At 33.2% G+C, this 12,326-nt stretch overlaps 1 protein-coding gene across 3 annotated transcripts in view; it reads right to left on the bottom strand.

Annotated features, from left to right (window-relative positions):
• CHL1 (cell adhesion molecule L1 like) overlaps window positions 1-11,697 on the bottom strand; it is a 79,426-nt gene extending 67,729 nt beyond the window's left edge. For all 3 annotated transcript variants that reach the window (XM_060109948.1, XM_060109950.1, XM_060109949.1), the window contains exons 1-3: window positions 11,607-11,697; window positions 5,843-5,948; window positions 2,720-2,907 (exon numbers count right to left, since the gene is read on the bottom strand). In XM_060109948.1, coding sequence (XP_059965931.1) covers window positions 2,720-2,907; window positions 5,843-5,948; window positions 11,607-11,697 — 385 coding nt within the window. The remainder of the gene's footprint in view (window positions 1-2,719; window positions 2,908-5,842; window positions 5,949-11,606) is intronic.
• Between the last annotated feature and the right edge of the window lie 629 nt (window positions 11,698-12,326).

Here is a 12,326-nt window from a genome sequence, read left to right as displayed (position 1 = left end):
AAGGAAGGAAGGAAAGGAGGGAGGGAGAGAGGGAAAGAAAAGAAAAAGAAAAAGAAAAGAAAGAAAGGGAAGGGGAGGGAAGGGAAGAGGAGGGAAGGGAAGGGAGGAAAGAAAGAAAGAAAGAAAGAAAGCCCATGCCAGCTCTTTCACACTACTTTCACATATATGAGGGCTGGTTTAATGGGTCCTCCATGCTGTTCCACTGGCCCATTTTTCTAACGCTGTGCAAAACCATAGGCTTCATTACTGGAGCTTTACATTGAGTCTTGTTATCTGATAAGACCAACTCCTCCTGACATTCTCCAAGTTTCTACCAAACCTTGCACCGTGTTCCTCAAATACATTTGGAAATCAAAGTGGTCACATTTCACAAACAAAAACCAAACTAGAGAGTTTTGACTTTGATTATTCTATACATCAAGTCATGAAGAATTAAACTTTTAGCTTTACTGAGTCTTCAGATCAGTGAAAATGGTATTTTTTCCACATCTAGATCTTTTAAAAATGTTTTTCAAAAAATATGTGTACTTTTAACACCTCCTTCTTGGATTTATTTTCTGCTTCTATACTACTGTTCCCCTTCGCCCTCTTTTGAAGTTTAACCTGTTATCTAAAGATAACTTATTAGGTAACAATTTTAAGATGAAAATGACTGAGCTAAGATCATTAATTTCCATCCTTTCTTCTTTTCTAAAGTATTTTGAAGATGAAAAAATCTCCTCATAATACTTTAGCTGCCTCAAGTCTGTTTTGTTAAGCATAATTTCTACTATCATCACCTCAAAATACATTCTATTTGCCTTTGCCATTTCTTATTTGGCCTTTGAGTTAGACATGTTTTAATTTTGAAAGATATAAGACTTTTTCTAATTTTCTTTTTAATACTGATTTCTCCATTGTATTTTGGTCATATTGACTTCAGAGCTAATATACCATCAAATATTGAAAAACATTCTGCAGTTTTAGGTATAATGTTCTATACATGTTCATTAGCTAGAGCTTGTAAATGGGTTCTTTAAATCTTCTATGGGTTTTCTAATGTTTCCTCTGCTTGAGCTACCAAATAATGAAACAGATATGTTAGCATCTCTCATTACTATGGTAGATATTTCTCTTTCCCCTTGTAGTTCCTTTTCCTGCTTCAAACATTTTCGTATTATATATGCCTAGTACATTAATCTCCAGGAAGCCTTTATAAAGTCTATTTTGACTGATATTAATATAGCCATACCTACTTTTCTTTTGAATAGTATTTACCTAGTCAAGATATTTATTCAAGATATCTATTTATGTTTTCAAAAGATGGGACATCTTTTCCATCCTTTTACTTTCAACAATTCTATTTTCTTGTGATTTAGATGTGTTATATGGTAAATAGCTTATAGCTTTTAAAAAATTTTGGAGCATTTAGTCTATTTACTTTCACCTTTAATTAGTGATATATTTAGATTTATTTCTATAGTATTTTTCTTTCTTTTTCTCTCCTTTCTTGCCTTATTTTTCCTCACACCACATAGTTTGATAATCATTCACATTTGTTCTGTACATTTAATGTAATTATTCTATAAATTTTAAGATGCATATTTTACTTGTCAGAGTCTAAATTTGAGCTATATTCTCTCCTCTAGAAAAATATAAAAAACTTAAAGAAATTTAAACCCAGTTCCCTGTCCCAACTTTGAGGATAATGCACACACATTTTTCATTATTTGTTTTTCCAACGTTTGTGTACATTCTGCTCCCCCAGCATTAACTGTTCATATCCTGGAAGGTCTAGGACTTTGAGTCTCTTCAGTGTCTAGAACTCTGCAAGAAGAAATTTCCAAATAGCAACTCTTGATAGTTTTATAACTAAGATTTTTTTCTGTAAACCCTTTGGTTAGAATCAAGTAGTGTTGGATACCTTAAAATCTGGGAAAATAAATGACCAAACTTGGAAGTCAGTCATCAGAGATCCCATGCTGCAGAGGCCAGATCTGATAATGAAGAAGTTGCTTATTCTTTGGGATAGTTATTGATAAATAACACTCTTAAGAGTAAAGGAGCTTGCAGTTTTCCATGATCATGATTTATGGAAAATATTACTACTATATACTGATCACTGGTTCTCCTCTCCTAGGGGGCACCCACAATATTGAACTTAAGTGGACCCATGCCATTTGCTCTGCCCCCACCTAACAAACTGTGAGTAGAAGCTGCCTGTGTAACTCCTTGTTGGAAGCAATGTTCTCTGTCCTCCACTCTTTGACCTAGATGGCACAAGTTTCACATGGTGCTGACACAGGATGATGGGTATCTCCATTAGCTTGGATCGCCCAGTGGCTGCAAGGAGAACAGCTGCCCTGAAGAGCTGCCTGACCCACAGCAAACTGCATCATCAAGGAATAACCTTGTGTTAACATGAGGGCTTGGGGATTACTTGTGACTGCAGTATAATTTAGCCAAATCTAACTAATATATTTAACTTTATCCTATGAGGCAAAACAAATACTATTTTTTCCCATGTTACATATATTATTACTGAAACACAGCAAAATTATGTTGCTTTCAAGGTCATCCACTTCTAAGTATCAAGATCTGGAAGACAATTCCCCTTATAAATAAAATATAAGGCCTATATAAGCTGATTAAAGGAATAATCTGTTATTTCACTGCAGCCCAGTATAACGTGTGCTAAATTCATTAAAACATTAAATGAAATCTCCACTGTAATACTTACTTGGAACTATAAATTCCATTTCTTCTGACATAGCAATTCCCAGTTTATTAGAAGCAAAGCAGCGGTATTTCCCTTGAAAGTGAGATATGTGCCCCTCATTCGGGATCCTGAATGTTCCCGAGTTGTTGGATACAATTATCCGAGGGTCAGAGAGATCAAAAGGCTTGTCATCCTTACTCCACGAAAATCTGTAAGATAAAACTAAAATTAGTAATCCTGCAAAATCATATTTTGTACTCATAAACAAGTGTACAGAAATGAGGAAACTGAGATATGTTATAGTAAAAAAAAAGCATATATTTACATATTTAATTGAATATAATAGAATACAAAAAAGGGTCTCTGAAGAATCTGAGAAATCTTACAAACTCCTATAGACTGAATGTTTATGTCCCCCTAAAATTTGTATGTTGAAGCCTAATTCCCATTGTAATAGTATTTGAAGGCAGGGCCTTGGAGAGGTGATTAGGTCATGAGGGTGGATTCCTCACAAATGGGACTGGTGTCCTTATAAAAGAGATCCCAGAGAGCTTTCTTGCTCCCTTCCATCATGTGAGGTTACAGGGGAAAGACCGCTGTCTGTGACCAGGAAGCAGGTCATCACCACACACTATATCTGCCAGTGACTTGATCTTGGTATTCTCACCTCCAGACCTGTGAGAAATATGTTTGTTTATAGTTTAAGCCACTCAATCTGTGATATTTTTATTACAGCAGCCAGAATTGACTGAGAAACAAGCCATGAAAAAGCTGTGATAATTGACAGGAAAAAAAGGTGAAAATAGGTTTTGTTCTGTTCTTTTTAAAGTTATATTTTAAAACTTTTCCAATTAGAAAGATAATGCAGGATCTTTACTAGTATTTTAGAGGCTGCAATATTTGGAGACTAAAAAATATAAATATACAATATGTCTCCGTGTGTGTGTGTGTGTGCACACACGTGTGAAGAGCTCACTCAAAATTCAAAAACACACAAGTAAGTGCTATTAAATTTGGTCATATATGATCAACATTTTGGACATAGCTGTAACATATTTGAGACCACAATGGATGTATAATTTTTCCATGTGAGTTTTTCCAATTATTACAATGCTACTAAAGACAGATTTTATTACATTATCTTCTCTCTTACAGTTACTATTTAACTTACTTAACCATTTCCATTTTTCCCTTTTATCAACAATACTGTTACAAAAAACCTACATATTTATTTTTGGGGGTACCTATCCAAATATTTCATTAGGTTAATTCCTTAAAAATGAAACTGATAAACCAATAACATAAGAAATATTTTATCACTTTTGATAAACATTGCAGAATTGTATTCCAGAAAAAACATACACAATTAAATTCCTACCCCCATACGTAACAGAGTCAGTTCTATGGACAATGCTGTATAAAGCCTTTTTTTTAATCTTTATCAATCCAACAGATATATAATGACTTCCCAATTAGATTTTATTTAGTATTTTATATATGAACTACCCATGCAAATTTAGATTTGCTTCAGGACAACACAGTCTTACATAATCTGATATTCTTTCAAAAAGAATAACAAAATTTCATGAGACACATATTTTTCTTCGGAGCATGCCTCTCTCCTGACAACAACTTTTACTTCTTTTCTCTCTATATGTTTTATATTTTACTGTTTTTACTTACAAAAGAACACATAGAATCTGTTCTTTAAAATTCCAATACATTGACTAGGATAACTCCACATATTCAAAATTAAGCATTTCCAATTGGTGACATGTTATATCTTTCCATTCATTCAAGTTTTCTTTTATCCTACTCTGCAATGTAGATGCTAAACAGTTCATGTTACGTAGTTTTTGATATCAGTTTTGTTGATATTGCTGTTACTAACTATTGAAATTGCTGGATTTGCTCCTTTTACTATTGTGATGGGATATTTCTTTCTTTCTTGTTTTCTAATATTTTCTGTTCTGTATAGGCATTTACTTACACCTTGAAAAAGAATAATGATTGACTGCTTAATTTGTATTTGTAAAATCTTGTTTTTTGCCAATGAATAATGACAATTTAACATGTTAATGATTCACTAATAATTTTTAAACTATCCAATTATCAGGCAATAAAAATGTTATTCACATTACAATTTTAAATAATCATGATCAGGTAAATCAATAAAGGTATGTAGGTTTGCTTCCCAGAATCATTTAGAACTTTAAAATCTTTTTTTTAAACTTTTATTGGAGTATAGTTGCTTTACAATGTTATATTAGTTTCTACTGTACAGCTAAGTGAATCAGCTATACGTATACATACATCCCCTCTTTTTTGGATTTCCTTCTCATTTTGGTCACCATAGAGCATTGAGTAGAGTTCCCTGTGCTACACAGTAGGTTCTCATAAGTTCTCTACTTTATACATAGTATCAATAGTATAGATATGTCAATCCCAATCTCCCAATTCATCCCACCTCCCCCACCTTGCCCCCCTGGTATCCATACGTTTGTAGAACTTTAAAATCTTGAATTCTCCCCACATCTTTGCCCTCCTCAATCTCAATACACACACATTTCTTTCTCTCCAAACTGGGAGGTACTTAGAAAAAACTTCATCAGTGATTACAATTACCTACAGTAATAATTGTTTCACTAATAATAAAATACTAGATAGTAATATCCCATGTCATTTGTATTCTGCCATCTAGGATGAGTCGACATTTCTATGACAACTTAAAATATATCAAGTAACAACCTATTCACTGAATACAATATGGTTACATTAAAAGACATGCAATAATAAATATGTATAGAATATCATTTATAAATATACTAACTTTGGCTTAATAAATGCTACCTTTCACTCATCAGAATAAAGTATCTTCTGTTTTCTAGCTATCTTGTTCACTCATAAGGTAAAGAATTGTTTAATATTTCCACAATGCCAAAGCCTATGCTAAGTATTTAACGTTAAGACATTTTATGATAAAAGTAATTTTAACTGGCAAAAGAACATATGTAAAATAACCAAACTTTATTTTATAGACATGGCTATCATTCATTTGGAAGTCTTTACTTTCAATTAGAGTAAAAATTAATATAAAGGATCGTATACATTTAAACAATTATTTAGTTTGAAGGAAATACTCACGTTGGTTCTGGATTTCCCTTAGCTTCACATTCAATTTGAAAATACTCATCAAAAGGAAAGGCAACTTGTACTTTTGACTGTTTTATGATTGTTGGAACCTGTTGAACTAAATATTAAAATATGTATTTAAATAACATGCTCTCCAAAAATTGGGTGAAGTTAGTTTAGCTACAACAGAAATACTTTGAAATAAACATGCTTTCTATATTGGTAAGTACAAGGATTATAAAAGAATGAAAAGTATAGAACAAATCTCACTTCCTCTTTGCAAAATGTATTTAGCTGTAGGGAATATACTTCACTGCCATCAATTCATGTTGCCATATAATTTATTTAATGCCAGAATAACGTAACAGTGTAACAACTTTAAAACATCTATGTTTAAATTATTGGCATTTCATCTATGTTGATGTGTTTATACAGTTTTACTTGGTTCAGTCATTGACAATTCTGTTTTTTCTTTATAGTTTTGTAAGACATTATATTTAATTTACTACTTCTATATGATTTCTTCCATTGATATTTGATAATTTGTTTAATAATTTTATTTTTGGACATTAGATTTTTTTCCATTCAATAGACAGCCTCAAGCATACGGATTTTTCCTTTATTGAATTAGTGACATGATAAATTTCCAGGCATGGACACAAATGGTAATGACTATGGATAAATGTTAATATTTCACAAGGGGCTAATTACCACAAACACAGGTACATTGGTTTCCCACATTCTTGCTGCCAACGAACAATATAGCATTTTATAAATCTACTTATTTATTTATTTTTGGCTGCGTTGGGTCTTCGCTGCTGTGTGCAGGCTTTCTCTAGTTGCGGTGAGTGGGGGCTATTCGTTGTTGTGCGCGGGCTTCTCATTGTGGTGGCTTCTCTTGTTGTGGAGCATAGGCTCTAGGTGCGCAGGCTTCAGTAGTTGTGGCACGTGGGCTCAGCATTTGTGGCTTGCGAGCTCTAGAGCGCAGGCTCAGTAGTTGTGGCTCACGGGCTTAGTTGCTCTGCGGCATGTAGGATCTCCCCAGACCAGGGCTCAAACCTGTGTCCCCTGCATAGGCAGGCGGATCCTTAACCACTGTGCCACCAGGGAAGTCTCAAGAATAGCATTTTAAAACAATAAGAGACTTCATTAATTATTAGTGAAAAAAAACCAAAAAACCCCAAAACCCTTCTCTTCTTTATTTTTATTTCCATTTATTGCTTTTGTTATATTTTTCCCTGAGCTTGTTTATTATTTGTAACTTCCCATTTACACACATTTTTTGATATCTTTTTCCTACTTGGAAGCTTGAGGGTACTTTCCCCCCTTATAGAATTTAACACTAATAATCATTAGGATAAAAATAATAGCTAATAAATGATGGTTTCTTTTAAAAGGATTCCACATATTCAAATATCCCCTCATTGTGATAAACATTTTTAGTGTTTGACGAGTTAAGTACCTTCCAGACAAATTTACACAGTAGGGGGTGACTTTGTCTCTCACCAATTCAAGCAGCTGGATGGCATTGCCAAGAATTATGATTATAAAATAAATGTACTAACGCTGAAGATACAAACTTGGATTAAGTTTTAAAATAGGACACAGATCATGATATATGTTAAGATCTACTGTCACGGAACACTCAATAGTTTTCAAATTAAGACATTACAATCTTAGTACAGTTCTAACAACCTCTGTCAGGGGACAGGATTGAATTCACAAGGAAATATAAATGGTTCAGTAGCAGGAATCTGATTCTGGCAAACATACTTAGAGAAAAGCAATTTGCAGAAAGGCCCTGAGTGTGATTCACATGGGTAATATTCCACAGTGGAGCTACAAATAGGCCCTAAACCCTGTGACACTGAGCCAGGCCCTGAACCACTCTGTTTTCTCATTTGTAAAATTAGAGATTCAAGCCAGGTAAATAGATTTTTTGGTCACTGAATCCCTTTACATTCTTAAAAATTATAGGAAATCCCAAAGTACTTTTGTAAACATAGGTTATATTTAATAATATTTACCATGTTAGAAATTAAAACTGAGAAATCTTCTAAATATTTATTCATTTAATACTATCATTTGTTAAAATAAATATTTTATCAAAAATACTAAATATAATGAGAAAAGTGGCATTGTTTTACATTATTGCAAATCTGTAATACTTTAGTAGATGGCAGCTGGATTCTCATATCTACTTCTGTATTCCACATGTTGCTGTAAGTTGTTTTGTTGAAATAAATGAAGAAAATCCAACCTTATACAGACATGTACTTGAAAAAGTGTGACATATTTTATAGTCCTTTCTGATTATTGTGGGCATTGTTTTTGGATAGTACACCCAAACTCACCAAGTGGCAGTTTCTTAAAGGTTTATTGCAATATGGAATCTGAAACCATATGGATACATTTTCATATTCTGTCATTAAAGTGTTTTATCCATGGGTGCTTTTTAATTCATGCATGATTTTGTAACATCATACAATATTCATCTGGAAAAAAACATTGGTTCACTGAGTTATGCAGATCTTCCAAATACTGATACACATCACTATACAATGTTAAACATTCACATCTGTTAATATCATCACTGATCTAAGAAAAGCCTTAAATGTGGGGAAGCTGTCAATCTCACAGCGTAGGATACAAGTTTTCCACAATTCTAATTTTTGCTTCAACACCCAAATTTTATCATTGACAACATGTATTATCAGTTGTTTCTCTTGAAGTGACAGGCTCACTTGGTTCGTTTTGGGGAAAATATCCATCAAAGTAATCAAAGTTTGTCTGTCAGTTGTACTTTTAAGTAAAAATGGTATTTGGCTTGGCACTCAAATAATGACACAATCAAGGAACAGAGACTGTCATAGTACTTTGTTCCACAGCAGAATTATTTTATGTATATTTCCCAGTTCATCCCACAGAATATTAAGACAAATGTACTCAAGGATGAAGATTTTAAAAAATCAATAATGTTTAACTGTTTCAACAAGGACAATCTTAAGCAAAACTTTGGTTTATGTTTTTTAGATGTTTTGTTGTTTTAGTGTGAGTATACGGTCCTGAGGAAACCCATGAGTTTGGTGTCAATGCCTTGATGTATGCTGGGCAACTGCAGTTTTAGCACCACTGCTTTTGCGACATCAGTGCAAATGTCAACATGATGGAAAAGGAAAAATGACACTTTAGTATTATTATGAAACATTTGATTGCATGGACTGCCTGAACAAATCTCTGTGACCCTGAGGTGTCCATGAATCACATTTTGAGTACTGATGGCCAGCCTAGAATCATAACTCAACAGCCATTTCCCATTTTAAACTTCACTTTTCTTTACTTTTGCCTAATGAATCTAATACTTGCATTTTACTAGTTTAGTGACAATGCAAGTGCAGGCTTCATATTCAGAAACATCTTAATAACATGCAAAAAACATTCATATCTTCATTGACATTTACCTTGTTTCTGATTACCACTCTTTCTCAGTAGAGCAGATCTTGAACTTACTGCAAATTCACACTGTTTAAATGTCATTACAGCTATAAATGGTGAGGGATGATGCACAATAGCAACAGTCCCTAAGATATCAGCTAATAACTTGTGAACAACTTGTTTATTAGAACATTATTCTTTCTTAAATTTGCTAAGGTTGTAAAGTCTCAGCCATAACTAATTATTCAGGGAGTGGAGCTAATAACCTTTGGGTGTTTATAAGAATATGTATTCTACATTATAAATCCTTTCCTCCATAATTAGGCCAATTACAGAGACACCAGACTCATTGACATTCAAATTGAATACCTGCCTTACTTGCATTTGCTAGTGAGAGCTCTAGAGTACTGAAATAAATGGGTAGTATTCAGATGTTCTGAAAACCTGTCATTAATATTTTACAACAATTGTGGTCTAACGACATTAGAGTGTGAAAATGCATAAGTAACTGAGACAACCAGAATAAAAATGTGTCTTATGTACTAATACAAAATTTCCAATCACCACTGGTGAACTAAATGAGAAAAGATGGAGGGAAAATGTACATGCTATGGTCAGTATGTATATTCTATGGTCAAGAATCTGAATCAGGAATTCCAGTGCATCTTTGGTGCTACTGGGAAGAAAATGTAAAATTATTAACCCCTTTTCCCACAAGGATTGCCAAGAACTATGCTCTTAATTTGGCATTGCATACTCAAAACCCAAAGAATGTACTTAAGATGAATTATTTCAGGCTCTTGACCAGTGTTTGTACAAATAGGCCAATATATGTGGTGTGTAGGCTAACAGATTTCACCTTGACTAAAGCAGAAGTTTAAATCTGTACATCTGAGAACATGTAAGTGAAATTGCTTAAAAGGGTGAATATTGACACAGAGACTTGAGGACAGTAGAGAAAAGATTCTTACCTTGGGGATGAAATACAAATGCAGGGCCACCCAAAGTGTGTCATGTGAAACTGCTACATCAAGTATTTAAGGCAGCCCTTAGAAAATGGTTTTAGAACATATTATATACTCAGAAAATTATTTCTTTTTCTAGTCACACTCAGACTGTCCAAGTACTTCTGAAGAAAAGTTTCAGTTGCGTTAGCACCTCTCTAACATTTATTCAACTTTCTGAGGTCAAGACTAGTCCTTTGAAATTTAGATGATCTGCACAGATCATTTCCAATGCTAAGGTTCTAATAAACATTCTTAGCTCTTACATTATAATTCTAATTAGGTATGGAAGAAATAGTAGGCATTAACACTTGAACTGTATGGATAAAAATACCTAAGTAATCTCTCAACAGTCTTTTTTTAAATCCTATGTGCTTATAAATAAGAGAAATTCCCCAAACCTGTACATTAAATAGTTAATACACTATTACATAAATTGTGTTTGCACATGTACTGTTTTTTGAACTTCTAATTACTATAACTTGTTGAAACTGATTTATGATAGAGTTATATCCATTTTACCAATATATGTTAAGATATATCACGACTAACATTTTGATATGAATTCACCCTATTGAATGCTCTAAATTTGCAGAGGTGGTATCATTTTACACTTTTAGTTGTGTATATGAAAACGGCTTTTGAATATTGTCCTGATTGTTTTCATTCTTAAATATATAATTAAAAATTTTTTTATTGGAGTATAGTTGCTTTACAGTGTTGTGTTAGTTTCTACTGTACAGCAAAGTGAATCAGCTATATGTATACAAATATACCCTCTTTTTTGGATTTCCTTCCCATTTAGGTCACCTCAGAGCATGGAGTAGAGTTCCCTGTGCTATACAGTAGGTTCTCACTAGTTATCTATTTTATACATAGTATCAATAGTGTACCATTCTTAAATATATAATCATTTTGAAAAACAATACAAAGTTTAATCAGTTCCTTTTTTGTCCTGATTGGTTGAATGCCAGTAACTTCTGGAGTCATACTTCTCCCTAAAATAAACTAATCTGATACATAAAAGTAATAGCTGTTGCTAATATTGCAGATTATCTTATGTGGTGAAATAGCACCTGATCTATAGTTTATATTTCTTGTTATGTGCCAAGTTTGCCTAAGAGGCTAAAAGCTGCAAAATAATTAATTATAGCAAGCGGCCAAATATAAGTCTACTGAAAAATTTAAAAGGAGAACATGAATTCTGATGATATATTGCTGTAAAATCTGTAGAAATATGGTAGAAAAATCACATCCTTAACATATAATTATTCTACTTAAAAATCAAAATGCAAATATGGACTTTTATAAGTAGGTATTGAATGTTGTCACTTTACCTGAAAGTGGTATATCAACAGCTGTTGAGAATTTTAACAAGAAGAAAATTAGAGATGTGATTAATCCTCTTCCACTTAACAGCATCCCCATTGTTCTTCAGTAAGGAAGCAACCCAGAAAGAATGAAAACCCTAATGTCTCTTCTTACTTTTGGTTGAAAGCTGAGAAGAACGTGGTTAACCTGGAAACAAACAAACAAACAAAAGACTAACAAATTCATGTACTGTAGGGATTCTAAGTTCATGTACTGTAAAAGGTCAACATAACAGCAATTGAATACATTTTTCTGTTGGTAATAATTTCCTCCTTATGAAACTGTTCTCAAATAATTCCATACAAATCTTAGTTGTTCCTCTTTGTATTTAAAAGACAGTTGATAAATGCTATATGGTAAACCAATGAATCGTATTTTTTTGGTCAGAGGAATTTTTACTTGGAAGGTACTCTAATATACTCTAATGAATGTCAGTGGCTATGAGAATAACCTCATTTAGGTCATTTCATTCAAAAGGTGACTCTTTCAATCAATTCTTTATATCAAGCATTCAACCCCATCTAAGTCATTCATTAAGTATCACAAATTTAACTTTTAATTTTCCTGGCAAAATACCTTTTCATGTTCAAAATTATCACACTAGGGCCTCCCTGGTGGCGCAGTGGTTGAGAGTCCGCCTGCCGATGCAGGGGATACGGGTTCGTGCCCCGGTCTGGGAGGATCCC

This window comes from Mesoplodon densirostris, chromosome 10 (assembly GCF_025265405.1).
Source record: "Mesoplodon densirostris isolate mMesDen1 chromosome 10, mMesDen1 primary haplotype, whole genome shotgun sequence".
Classification (NCBI taxonomy): Eukaryota; Metazoa; Chordata; class Mammalia; order Artiodactyla; family Ziphiidae; genus Mesoplodon; species Mesoplodon densirostris.
This window is presented reverse-complemented; position numbering and strand designations above follow the sequence as displayed.